The sequence below is a fragment of the Hydra vulgaris genome, chromosome 01 (genome assembly GCF_038396675.1).
Source record: "Hydra vulgaris chromosome 01, alternate assembly HydraT2T_AEP".
NCBI classification, from domain to species: Eukaryota; Metazoa; Cnidaria; class Hydrozoa; order Anthoathecata; family Hydridae; genus Hydra; species Hydra vulgaris.
In genome coordinates, this window is record NC_088920.1 from 41650001 (window position 1) to 41665000 (window position 15000).

At 28.4% G+C, this 15000-nt stretch overlaps 1 protein-coding gene across 3 annotated transcripts in view; it reads left to right on the forward strand.

Moving 5' to 3' along the window:
* LOC101238689 (multiple epidermal growth factor-like domains protein 8) overlaps positions 1-15000 on the forward strand; it is a 106068-nt gene that overhangs the window by 25638 nt on the left and 65430 nt on the right. For 2 of the 3 annotated variants that reach the window (XM_065788189.1, XM_065788190.1), the window contains exons 5-6: positions 2876-2967; positions 4055-4253. In XM_065788189.1, coding sequence (XP_065644261.1) covers positions 2876-2967; positions 4055-4253 — 291 coding nt within the window. The remainder of the gene's footprint in view (positions 1-2875; positions 2968-4054; positions 4254-15000) is intronic. The other variant, XM_065788191.1, reaches the window with a different exon arrangement.

Genomic DNA, 15000 nt, shown 5'->3' on the forward strand with positions numbered 1-15000 from the left:
TAATTTCTAAATATAGCATTTTTTCATATGCTTTATAAAAACAAAACAAAAAGGCAAACTAGCAATTATTGTAATATTAAATGTTTTATGATATTTTGATATTTATATTATAAATGAACTATTTGGGAACTATATTTATTGTATACTATTATGTATTCAATATTATTATGCGGGAAAAAAATCAAATTAAAGCTTTGGCACTGATAGATGCAGAAGGACAGCACAACTGATCAAAAAATGCTGGATGATACTCTATATAGATTTGGTATCAGCAAAGATCAAATAGTATGTGCAAGTGTAGACAAGTAGACAATGCAGCTAATATAATTAAAGCAATCGCTCTTTTAATTCAAGTGATGAAAATTTTCGAGATGAAGCTTTGCAGGACGCAGAACAAGAGGAGTTTTTACAAATGAAGAAGAAAGTGCAGCAGCTTTGGAAGAAAATCTAGCCTTTGTCCTCCCAGAATGGTGTCAACAATTATTCATTGACATTAAGCTGATGTGCTGTGTTCACACTTTGATGTGCTGTGTTCACACAATTATTCATTGACATTAAGCTGATGTGATGTGTTCACACTTTGTAGTTAGCTATTTGTGATGCTTTAAAAAAAAAATACATTGCCCAACTTTTGGCAAAAGTCCATTGTGTTGTAAAGAAGCTAAGAAACTCACATACAATATGTTATGCGTACAGTGTGTGAGCAATTTGCTGCAGTTGATCAGATATCTTTTTTACTCCCTGAAATATGGGATGAGTTGAGTCATCTTTGTGATCTTTTAAATGTATGATGTGACACTTAAACTTCAAGGAATAAACATCACTCCAAGAAAGTTCCTAAAAGAGTCAAGGACTAATTGCAGAAGTCATATCAAAATTAATGCAGAAACGAGAAAAAAAACTTTTTGATAATGATATATTTCTAGCTGCAGTTTATGTTGATGCTAGATTTAGAATACTGTTGAAAGAAAACCAGATAATACGAGCATAACAAGTCTTAAAAACAGTAGAAGAAAATATTTATAAAAGAGATGTCAAATTTATAATAGAAAGTCAAGAAATTAGAAATACTGCTGAGCATCTACAGCACTTTCAGTTTTAAGTGAATGTAATGCTGATGGAGAAGAGGATAAGTTTGAAAAGAAGCTTGATAAAAAAGAAAAAATAGAAGTGTGACCAAAATTAATTTTAATGATAAAAATACTAGAGTAATGGAAAAAATTAGACATTTAAAAAATGAAATCAGCTTTTAAGGGAATTGAAGAATACCCAAAAAGAATACAAGAACACGCAGAGTAGTCAGCCTGTCTCACAAGCAAATGTAGAGGCTATTTTCTGTACTTAAGTTGCGGTAGTAATAGAGCCCTCGCTTCATAAGTGAGTGGTTCAGAGTTCAATCCCCACCACATCCCTGGTAGTACCACGCTTAACTTGTTTCTCTGGGCAGTGGCTTTGTTCTTCAAGGTTCGTGTTTTGGAGTTATAGAGTTGAAAGGTTATAGCCACAATTAAGTAGTCTCCTCATCTTTAGTGACCTTCTTGGCCTTGGGGAGGTGAATTTTGATTAATAAAATATTAATAGTACTTAGGTTACTGTCATGAAAAATTAATAAAAATTATTTTTATTTGTATATTGCTGAGCTGCTCCAAAGCTGGAGCCAAAAATTCTAATGGAGCCGGAGCCTGGAGCTGGAGCCAATTTTTAGATTTAGGCTTAAAGCCCTGGGTAGAAAATAAAAAATTTGAAGGAAAAATTAGGGAGGCACTAAAAATAAATTTAAAAATGTGCATGAAACAGGGGGATTAATTTTGATTAAGGCTAATATGTCAAATAATGTTTTGGATGCCATTTTTTTTTAATTTAAAAGCAAAAGAAGCCAATCAATCGCTGACATTTAGTAACAATTTATATCAGCTATAATGATTAAAAATTACTGTAAAATATTTAATAAATAATAAATGCTGGTATCTATAACTCAGCATAAATTTCTTAAATAAAAGTTGAACAAATGAACAAAAAATTTTGTTGCTATTTAAATTAAAACACTTTTACTTTTTTTTATGCGGTCGCCAAAGTTTTTGCAGGCCTGTAGGTGAGCCCTAAAGTGCTGGCTAAAGAGATAAGATTGATATATGTATATCAGGGGCTATTCTAGACCATTTTTGATAGCGTCGATCGTATTTGAGCACTGATTTGGGCACCACCTAAATTAAAATTTGAGGACCTTTTTTTTTTCAAAATTTTTTCCTAGAATAGGCCCTGTATATATACATATCAGAGGTGTACACACTGGATTTTTAGGAACAAAAAACCTTTAAATTTTGGGCCCACCCAGCCCTTAACATGGGAGCAATGAGTTTTTAAAATATTTGAGGAACCCATCTGCAAAGTGCGATAAGTCACAAAAATAAAAATTTTGTGTTAATTCTTTTTCCACATTCTGTATACTAACATCTATTATCAATTTAAATATTAAACTAATTAAAAAACTTTTGGTTCTAAAAATGGACAAAAAGAAATGATCAATTTCTGTTGAAATCATGGCATTGTATATATATATATATATATATATATATATATATATATATATATATATATATATATATATATATATATATATATATATATATATTTATATACATGTAATATGTATATATATATATATATATATATATATATATATATATATATATATATATATATATATATTTATATACATGTAATATGTATATATATATATATATATATATATAAATATATATATATATATATATGTAATATGTATATATATATATATATATATATATATATATATATATATATATATATATATATATATATATATATATATATATATCAGGGTGTGTTTTTTTAGGTTTTACAAATGATGGATTGTCTGATCAGCTTATATATTTTAACATAAGTACGAATCAGTGGAAAGTTATTAGCATAAATGAACCTAAGCCAGTATGTCTAAAAATAATTTTTTTTTTGTTCAACTATTTATTGAATAATTGTTTCACTTTTATTTTCCATCAACAGTGATTATAAAAAAATCTCTTTAAAGAAATATTTAAAACAGAGAAAAAAGTGAATATCTTAAATTTTTTAAAATCCAAAAAATCAGAAGCAAAAAAAATTTTTTAAAAAGCATTGACTACTAAAAAAGTGAAGTTTTAATTAATAAAACTGTTGTGATTGTTATTATAACAACATTCTATTCTGCAAACTATTTTGCAGTATATTTTCTAATACCCAATTATTTTTTTAGTAACAAAAAAAAATTTATATGTTTTTAAAAGAATATCTCAATTTTTTATAAAAACAGATGTATAATTGTAATTTAATGTAATTTATTGCAAAGACTAAAATTTAAATTTATTTATTAGATAATGATAAAAAAATATCTTAAATAGAAAAATATGTTTAATAAAGTTTAATAGATATTCTTTCAACCCACTTTGGTTTAAATTGACATATTAAAACTACCTTTTTGAAGATTTGCATTTTTATAATCACTTTTTATAGAATTTTTTTTCAACTTTTTTTCAAAATAAATTACAATCAACAAATTTTTCAATTTTAATCAACAAATTTTTCAAAATAAATTAGAATTAGGGGAGAGTGGGGCACCATGACACACTTTTGGTTTTTGCTTCACAACATTTTTTTTAAATAGGTCTTTTTTTAGGCGATTGGTTTAGTTTGTAAAATAATTTAATACCTACAAAATTAAATTTGTAAATTATCAAAATATAATAGTTTAAACTTGTGAGACTATTTAAAGTAAAATTAGAAATTTGTTTCAAGGTACCCCACCCATGGGGTACCTTAATACACACTAAGTGTATCATTAAAAAAGTAAATAAGAAGTATAAAACATAGAGAAAAAGCAGATTTTGAAAATAAAAACAAATTAATAATTATTACCCAAATAATGCGTCCAATAGTTTAAATCACATTTCAGAAGACCAGATAATATATCATTTTAAGTGTCATTCTTTAGTGTCAATTAAGTTATGCAAGAAATTAGATTGAATTTATTGGTATTTAGGGTTCTCGATATGACCATGCTGGTGAAAAATATGAAGATGGATTTTTAATTTTTGGTGGTGAATTAGCTGATGGGAGTTTTTCAAATGAACTTTGGTATTATAACAATAAATGGATACTATTGAGTAATGACAAATCAATACCTGGTCTCACAGGACACTCTGTGACTGTTGTTGGTTCAAAAGTGTTTATCTTTGGAGGTAAAAAAAAAATTATTCAAATGTTTGGTGGAATGCAAAACTTTATAGATATCTATAAATTTACAAGATATATAAAATTTTATAGATATCTTAAATTTTCAGATTTTCAAAGAAATAGTGAAAAGTACTAAAAATTAAAAATAAAAAAAAATAAAAAAAAAAAAAAGTTCCTTTAAGTTTGAGTTGAGCCAAATGCTCTTTTTAATAAAGGTAGGTTTTAAATGCTCTTTTTAATATATCAATGGCAGATTTCAATCTTGTTATGTTTTTCAAATTTAAAAATACTTTTGTGTTTTTTAATGCTGCTTAATAAAGGACATTAACAATAAAAACTTGTTTCTTCAGCTAAAGATATTTTGACCTGTGTAAATATACATTTTTTTTTTTCGGTAAGAAAAATGTCTTAAAAATAAATTTTTCAAAGAAAATACATGGGGTATAATAAATACATGGGGTAAAAGGTAAGCTTTATAAGAAATGTAACACTTATCAAATATTGTTTTTTTCTGTATAAGTTTGCCATGTTCTGATAAAAAAAATTTTTTTTTATGTATTAATGTAAACTATCCCTTTACAAGGCCTACAAAACACGAGTAAGATCTGACAAATTATTTGGTTTGTGTTTAAGACTGTCTGATTTAAAATATTCACTAATGTAAGCTACTGTTTTCATTAAGCAGTTTGATTGTTTGAAAATTGCCTCTGGATTAGGATTTAACAAATGTATTCTCTGGATTAAGATTTAACATATGTATTCTTTAATAAAGAACACTTTTTTAGATTTTAGATCTAGCATGAAAAATCTTTTAGAAATTTAGTGTTAATTTATGTGATATATTGCTTTTTGAAAATGTATTAAGTTAACTGTTGTTTAAACTAATGTTGTGAATAATGAAAATTGTTCTGTTTCATTGATGGCTCCATTTAGACATTTATGTGAATTCATGTGTACTTCTTGTGTACTTCATGTGTACTTTTTGCATAAAGGTTGCATTTAAATAAAATGAAGTAAATCACTCTTTTTTAAACATTAAATGTTCTAAATTATTCTGAATAGTTTCATAAAATCTTTTATTTCAATTGAATAATTTCATAAAATCTTGAAATTATGTATTATATTATTATAAATTATATATGAAATTATTCAATTGCAGTTTTCAATGGAGAAAGAGGTAAGTTTTAAAACCGTTAGTCAGCTTTTGAAATGATGGAAAACAATCAAAAAGAAATATTATAAAATTAACTAATAGTTTAATAATTATCTTGATGGAATATATGCTTTAAATGCATATATTCCATTAAGATAATTATTTAACTAATAGTTTATTAATTATCTTGATGGAATATATGCTTTAAAACAAAACCTGCTATTGATGGAAACCGGTAGGTTTCCATCAATAGCAGGCTTTGTTTTAAAGTATAAACTGGCGCGACATTTGACATAACAGAAAGGTAATGGTTATGGTACCATTTTACATACGCCATTTTTCATCATTTTTTAGTATTTAAACAAATCTAAGGAAATCATTAGAGCGGTAAGATAAAAGAAGTAATTAATGTTATAAAAACCACTTATGAAGTTTGAATGATAATTATGTAAAAAAGTTTGCGTGATAATTACATTTGATATTTGCGCTATTTACAAATGTAATAACTCAAGAAAAAACAAAGAAAGTTTTATTTTTATTAATCTAACTTTTTCATCAAAAATGTTCAGTAAAAGAAAAAAAAAAGATGTTATAGGAGTGTAAAAAAAGAAATCGTAAAATAAATATAATTAAAAAATATTTATTTATCATCTCGCAGGTGCAAGAATGTATAATGATTGATTTTATCAAAAAAAAAATGAAAAAACAGTAATTATTGCAAACTTAAAATGACATCGTATAAAGAGTTTATTTAAAAGTTTTTTTTTTACTAGCTGTTCGGACCCGTAAAATACGTAAAATCTTAATAAATCTACTCTACACTGACTTTTTCTAAACTTATTTCTTACTTCAATAGTCTTTAGTATGTGGTAGAAAAATAACTATATACATAAAAAAAACTATGCTTATTGTTTCTTTTTTAAAAATTTGAAAAAAACTCTTAAAAACTTTAAACGTTTTGGTAGCTGTTGCGCGAATTGCCATTTATCATCGAATTTGATGTTAGTACCTGTCTAAATGTTATTTAGAATGCCTGTTTGAAATGTGTTAATTAATTACCATCAATATAAAAAGTTTCAAAAAACATGAGGAAATAGATTTTAATACACGGAATTACAGACTTACCATGACCCGTTTAATACTAGTCAAGGTAAGTCTATTCCACACCGACCACTTTAATAATTTCGCTTTATTTCAATTAATTAAAAAATATATATATATAAATCTTTTTATTGAGTTAACGATTTATGTTCAATACTTTATAACTTATATAAAAAACAGAACAAAAGAAAAATGGGGAGGGACCTTATTATTTTTTACTTTATTAAGTTTCTATTAATTTTTTTTCAAACCATTTACAGCTTATTAAGACTCTTGCCCCGTTAATTATGAAGAAAATTAAAGTTTGCATGTAAAATCTATTTTCTATAAGAAAGAAAGTCTCTTTAATATGTGTTAAATGCGCAGACCTAACTAATTACTTAAGCACATTAATAACATAAGTATCTCTATCATAACATATGCGCCATAAATTTCCAGCAATGTTTTCATATTTTTAAAAATTTTTAAAAGCTTTTTAATGTTTTTAGAGATTTTAAAAAACTTTTTAAAAAACTCTCTATAAATCAAAATTAAGGAGATATTGCTGCAATGAAATTTTAAAGTAAAAGTAAATCTTTAAAATTTGATATAATTTTTGATAATATAAGTAACTTAGAGTTTACATGTTAGATTAGTTGCATAGACTTTTGTTCACATAGATAAAATACAAATTATAACAGATTGTGGTTTCAAAAAAATGAATAATAGCTTTGTAAAATAAAAGATATTTTTATTTACACATTTATTACCAAAATAACAACGCATAACAATTTTTAATGAATTTCAAGTGTATGTCTATTGAACAAACATATCATTTGATTAATCTAAAAAAGTTAATCGAATTAAAAATAGGAAAAAATACACCACATGTATTAACTGGAAATCAATTTATTTATACATAATAAAAAACAAAAATATATAACAAAATATCTCAACTTACCTGTTGCTAATGTTTTTTAAAATTAATTAAAATAGGAAATATAAAAAACTTACCTAAAATGCCTCGTGCATTTTCAGTAACCATGAGCGAGACTAGGTTTTTCCAAACCGAGACTAGAAGTTAGTACTTCTCATGAGACCGAGAACAAGACGAGACGAGAAATTTAACAATTTTTGAAAACAAATTGATTAAAATCCAAATAAATAAAAAAAATGTAAACATGGTTTTGACAAATAAACATAAATGACATTTGTCAAATGTAAACAACTTTTTCAAATATTAATTCAGAATTTTTTTGCCAAACGTTTCCAACAAGACAATGTTTTCTCTAATTAAGATGATTTGTTCTACTTTTTCTGGGTGTAAGTTGTGTCTGGATGATCGGACGACATTTCCACCTGAGCTAAAAACTCTCTCTGATTTAGTTGAACTTGCTGGAATGGTTAAAATTTGTCTAGCTAATGAAGAAAGTTCTGGCAATATATTTGAATGCAATTTCCACCAATCAAGAATCGGAAAGTCTTTTTCGGCATCAGGGAGATATTCATACTGGCACATTTTGCTCAAAATAGGATCCAGTTCAGATGTTGGCTCTTGTGTTTTAAGTCTGACGTTTAACTTGCGCTTTAGTTTTGAATTAGGAGACAAATCTGCTGAAAGGTCTCTGGCAACAGGTTGGCACTCAACATTATCCTTAACCTGTGAGGCTAACCATTATTTTGTTGTTTGAAATTTTTTGAAGAGCTTCAAGTGAAGTCCCTTTAAAGCAGGATTTAAGTAGTTTGATTCAGCGCTCAATAAGTTTCCAGTGTGACAAAGAGGAAATCTTTTCTCAATGCAGCTTTTGAAGTTTTTTGCATACAAGACACCGTAGCCATTTTTTCCATCTGTCTCAATAAATTGATAAATTTTGTCATGGATTAAATAAAGAGAATCGGCGACAGTGTTAGTTGTTGGAATAGACTCAGTCGACCACGTTTCTGTAGCTTCTTTAAGTGGTACCAAAATTTCTACTGCTCCCTCGATTGATTTTCACTGTAATGCACTGATGGTCTTTGAAGAAAAAATATCTTCATTTGCACATAAGCTGATAATTGCACTCTTTAGATGTACGATAGAAGCCATGCAATCCAGTTCACTACTCCATCTTGTGTCAACAGATTGGCGTAACTGTCTAAAATTGATTCCTTGAGCATCTGATTCTGATTCAAGCAACTCAGCTGCAACTGTTGACTGGTGAGTTAAAGAAGCCAAATCTTTGCATGTTTGCAACGCATCATCCATTCCAGCAGTCATTCCAAATGAGTCTCGAACTGCACATTGCAAAATATGATTGTTGCACAAGTATTGGTCAAGGCGCTTTGACAATTTGACTGGAAGTTTCATGTTTCTTGCCTGGTCGTTCACGCAGTACATTGGCAAATCAGCAGGCAAATTTAGTTCTTCTAAGAAAGAATCCAGCTTTCCTTCAATTAAGATACCTGTGTGTCTGCCTGGGAACTGTTGGACATGGGGTGTCCAGTGATGTAGTCTCCAATTTTCGTCAATAGCATGAAAAGTCCAAGAGATGTAGCTGTCCTGAGCTCTAGAAGTCCAACAATCAGAAGTAAATGCAGCACTTTTTAGATTTGGCGTAATCTCCGTTATTATGCTCTTCATTCCAGTTTGAACTTCTCTTGACCAAATTGAAAGCTTTCTTGAAAATGTTGTTCTGTGATGAAGGCTCAGTTTAGGGTTGCAATGTCAAACAATTTCTTGAAACCTCTTCCTTCGACTGCTGAAAAGGATGCCAGATCAGTGCGAAAGTAATTCAGCATTTCAGAGTCAAACTGTTTTTGAATGGAATTGTCTTTGTCATATTTGGACTTTGTTTCAAGCATTTCGACCATGGTTCGTTCTTTCTTCTTAGGAGGAGGAAGAAGAGAGTCGTCAGTTTTTTCAGAATACTCAACGTAATCTTGGCTTTGTTTTTTTTTGAGGTGACAATGAAGTCCGCTTGTGTTTCCATCTATTGTTTTCAAAGACTTTTTGCATTCAGCACCGTCACTTGTTTTTTGAAAATATCTCCAGATTTTGTTTTTTCTTGGTGACATTTTTGATCATTGAAATGAGGCAAGAATATTTCTTTTCAATATGAACAATATGTGTCAAGTTGAATTCCACTGGTAAATTAATGAAATTAAGTCGAAAGTGCACCATTTTATACAAAAAGTTTTTGTATTTAAAATCTAATTAAAAATATTTAAAATCTAATTAAAATTTTTTAATTAGATTTTTAAAAAAAATCTAATTAAAATATTTAATTTGTTTTTGTCAAAACAAATTAAATTTTTAATTAGATTTATTAAAATCACGGAGTCAAAATATTAATGAATTAAAAAAACAAATTATTAAGCATTTTGTAAATTATAATAATTTTTAATTTGGAAAATAATATAATATTTAAGTCTTATTCTACTTCTCGCGAGAAGTTTCTATTTTTCGTTTATCACGAGAAGTCCCATTTTATGAGATCTCGCTCATGTTTAATTTTCAGCTAAAAGAGTCCGAGTTGAGTCTTCCAATATTATACAGAGTATAATACTATTTTAATGGTCATTTAAGTTCTGTCATTGTTGCGGATTTGGTTTAGAATGTTTAACTGGGGCATGGTAAAATGGCTGTAAAACTTTTAAATTTCCTTATTACCTTAACATTCAATATTTTTAACTTTTTATTATTTAAAAAAATTATACATTTAATAAAATAGTTTATTTTGAATATGAAATTAGAATTTTTAATTATGTTCTTAATAAAAACATATTTAGTAAACCCCCTTACTGTTTAAAAAAAGTTAAGGTCGCCACATGGTTATTTCAAATCAAAAGCTTTTTTTTTTTAAATTTTTGTTATTTAAAATGCAAAACAAAACAACTTTCTTTCTTTTAAAACAAACTTCTTACTTCAAAAGCGTATTATTTTGTATTTTGGAAAAATCGCAAAAAACTAAATACAAAAAAAAAAAAAAAAAAAGAAAAAGCACCAATGGTAGGAGCCGTGACTTTCTGCTTTAAGAACCCTGCGTGCTATCCACTCGGCTACGCAGGCATATTGTTTAGCAAAAACTTTAAAACTATATAAGAAACAAAAGACTTGATAAAATGGAAATAAGTGCTACAGATCAAATCTTAAGGAGATGTTGCCGCAATGTAATTTTCAAGTGAAAGGAAAACTATAAAACTTGGTATATGTTTTAGTATGTTTTAAGATTACATAATTTGAAGTTTACGTAAGTTAGATATTTGCATACACTTTTGTTGACATTGCTTATAAAAAAATTCTGTGACTCTTTCTCGCTATTACCTCGGTTGCAATGGCTGCCAAGAGTACTCTGTCAAACATGCTCGAATGAGCTGCTATTATGTTTCTTATTATATTATAATATGATAATTAAAAAAAATGCTTCTGATATGGATATAACTTTATTATTAATTTTTAGGCTTGAATTTACGCTTGAATGAATATAGCTCTTGCAATGTTTTGAAATATATTTATAAGTTTTATTTTGCAAAAAATAGTAGTTTAGAAAAATAATATTTTATAATAGTTACATCAGCTTCATATCATTAACAGATTGTGCAATATCAAAAAAGTGATAACAGAATTTTCCTTATAATTTAGAAAGAATTTTGATTGAAAAAGTTATTCAAATTGAAAAAAAATGTTGTTTTTTTCTCGGTTTTTCTTCATCTTTTTCTATTTTTTACAAAATAATAAATTCCTTGTAAACATGTTATAACTTATAAAACTGCATCAAAAGTATTCATGTAGTGTACGTTTAAATTTTTGTCTTAAGGCAAGTGAAAGCGCAATGATATATATTTTTTAATAAATGGCACTTGGAAACTTAAATCTTTGTTTGTCACAAAAAAAAAAGCGCTGGTAAAGTAATTAACTTGAGTTTTTTTCTTTACAACAAGTAATATTTTGTGTTTGTTAATAACTTTTTAAAAGTAAAAAATCATTATTTACAAAGCCGCAATTTTAAGTAATAATGAAAAAAAATTAACATATTTTAATTCATTTATATTTATATGTAATATTGAAATGTAATATTAAATTATTTAATATTAAATTTTAAATGTAAAATTATTTAAAATTAAAAAAAAAAAAAAAAACAAACAAAGTAACCATTGTACAATGTTTACAAAATAACACTTCTAGATTTGTTTTTCTTAATTAGTAAATTAAACTTGTTTTGCAGTAATTTATTTTATTGCAGTAGTTTTTAAAAAAGTTAATGTCCTTAAATTTAAAAAAAAAATTTTATGACCTCAAAATCACGAAGAGCTTATGTGCTAAGCTGTTTTTTATTTAAAACAAGGCCTTAATAGTATATTAGTATATAATATATACTCCATACCAGTATTATGCAAAATCCTATACTAAATTTGATAATTATTTCTTTTAAAAACAACTTTTGTGTTTTGAATTATAATTTTTACTCTATTTATTAATGTGGTAGAATCTACCACATTAGTATATAGAATAAAAAATAACCATGCAAAACACAGAATAAAAAAATAATTTTATAAGAAAATAAATGTACCATTGCTTCATTATTTTTATACAATAATAGTATATTGTTAACATAAGCTAACAAGTTCTTTTTAACATTAGTTACACTTACCATATATAAACATTAGGGCTGTCCAAAAAAATTTTTTTTTTCAGATTTGATTGCATAGTTGTTTATTTTGTGCCATTTGACATAGTAATTAACTGTGCAAAAAATCTTTCCAATCAGATAATGTTTAGGGGGTGCTCAATGACCATAAAGTTTTACGAAAAATGTGAAAAACATGGAAAAAGTAACAAAGTTCCACAAATTTCTAAAACCCGGTTAATTAGATTTTTCAGATTTGATCAGTTTTAATTATCTCTAAATATTAAATTCTGAATACAAATTACAATCCACATCCACTTTAGACTGGTTTATTAGCAGAGAAATTAATGAAATAAAATACTGCAATACGACTAAAGTTCTGCGGTTTTTGTTATATCAGAATTTTTCCAAAATAAAACACTAGGATTTTTGACTCTTTGTCATTGATTAAAATACGAATTAAAAACAAAAAAACATATGAGCAATTAACATTTAATTATCGTAATGTTATAGTTCGTGCAATGTTAATGCTAGCGAGGACTATAACTCTTCAGAGTACACTTTCTGGCATCTGGCACTCGCTTTCTGTGATCCTCAACCACCTGAATTAACCTCTGCATTTCAGATTCATTCCTTGTAATCGATTCATTAAACATCGACATTAAAGCCACAGATCTTTCGGCAGCATCATTTACTACTTTCAATGAATATACTAAATTTTTTCCTTCTTGGTATTCTGGGGAATCATTCCAGGTAGCTGGATCGTTGTTGAACAGAAAATCAATATCAACCTTCATTGACCGCAACGCACTTGCTGAAACTGATGTCACCAGCATGTCCAGAGATTTCTTCTCCAGACTTTCAATGTTCTTTAATTTGATCAACCTTTCAGACCAGTTCTCACCGTGAAATTTCATGTTGGAAATCATTTTTCGCTTCTCTTCCGTTTGAAGTTTGTTTGAAAACAAAGCTAGTGGGACCAATTCTGGTGAAAGGTACCACAAATGGTTTTGAAAGTTCTTGACTGCTGCTTCGGAAATTGTTTTATTCACAACTGCAAACTGCTTAAGTTGCTGAAACAGAAACAAGTCATTAACTGGAGCATCGCTGGCATTTGTGCATGATATACAAGATTTTAAACCAGATTAGCAAATAAGCAAAATTCACAGAGATTTTTTTCCTCTTTTGTGGTCAACTTGAACTCTTCACGAAATAAATAAATCTTAAAACAATAAATAACCTTGGCCATCCAGCGAGCCATGTGATAAGCACCAGGGATCTTGAAATGATAATTTTTCTCTTCTTGATCAGGCAGTTTTCCAAGTATTAACAGACAGAGATCCATGATTTCTTTGTAGTCATCCCTTGGCATTTTAACATGCAGGTTTTCTTTGAGGAATGCAATCACTTCATTTTGTAGTTCTTGCACCAGGGGTATTTTCATTCGAATGTCATCCAGAGGTTTAAAATTTCCTTGATTAACTTTGGGCCAATATTGCTGAAATCTCTGGAAAAGAGGTATGTTGGGACCAGATGATGGTCCAAATAGTGATCCAAACACTCCTGCTACTATGATCTCATGAACATGGTGTCTGCAAGCGAAATATAACAAATTTCTACCTATATGTTTCTCTAGAACTACACATGCACCATTTTTGGAGCCAGTGTTAGAGGCTGTAGTATCAAAACTCATTCCAATAACATCACCAATTATGTCCCAGAAATTAAGCAGATGAATAACTGCTTTTGCTTGGGCTTCTCCAGTTCCAGCTGATAGTTTTGCTATTCCAAGTATTTTGTCAACATTGTGACCTGTCACACCTACAGATAGCCGGTCAACATTTGCTTTAGGGGCTGCAGAATTTGTACGATCTATCATCAGTTTGCCATCCCAGTGGACGATTAATGGTGGTTTGTCCAAATCGCAGAATTCAGTTCGAACAGTGGCTTCAATATTTGATCGATGATAGGTTTGTTTTCTACGGACTGTAGAACGTGACAATGATCCATCATCGAGGTTCTGTCCACCAGCCCTTGCAATTGCTGCTGCTAGTATAGTAAATTTTGTGTCAGATAGATTAATTCTGTCTAATGTTGATGAAACATCAGGCGAGTCAAGAATTGTATCTAAGATACATTGTCGTTTTGGAGTACTTGCTAAACTTGATTCAGCTGACCCTGAAGAACTTGCTTTACTGACTTGTTGTCTGTAATAAACAGGGATTTCTATCTCAAAATCTCTATCAACCATTTTGTCATTATCAACAGCATCGTTATCGTTGTCATCACTATAACTTTCGTCATGTAAAGGTTCAATAACAGGAACTATTGCACTCGCACCAGATTGTCTTTGCTCTTCTTTTAGCTTTCGTTCTCTCTCTGCTTGTTTCCTTGCTTCATTTCTTTCTTCTAATTTTGAAAGTTCTTTGTCCTCTCCAAACATCACCATTTTTCTCTGACATCTCTGATCCAATAAAAATTCTTTATCTTCTTCAATTCTGATCATGGTTTCAGCATCCTTGTGGGCAATGTCAAAAAGTAGGCCAATGGTGTCTGTAAATGATTTCTCTCTCGATTTCTGAGAATCTGACAATCTGGATTTTTTTTTTTTTATTAATTTAAATTCCTGGACTAAAGTTTTCAACTTTAAGACTACATTCGGATGAAATGCTGTCGGAATATGGGCTTTATTCCAAATAATAATCAGTTCATCAACAGTTGTTTTAAGACTTTCAGGCACTGACTTTTTGGTTGAATTAAGATGATAAAAAAATGTTTTTAAAACATCAGATGTTAAGGGAAGAACTTTATCTGGAAGATTTGGCTCTGGTTGTCCAATTAAAAAGATTTTGGTTTGAAGTCGTGTAGAGATAGCAACACGAGATGATGCTGCCATTTCAATGATAACTGAAA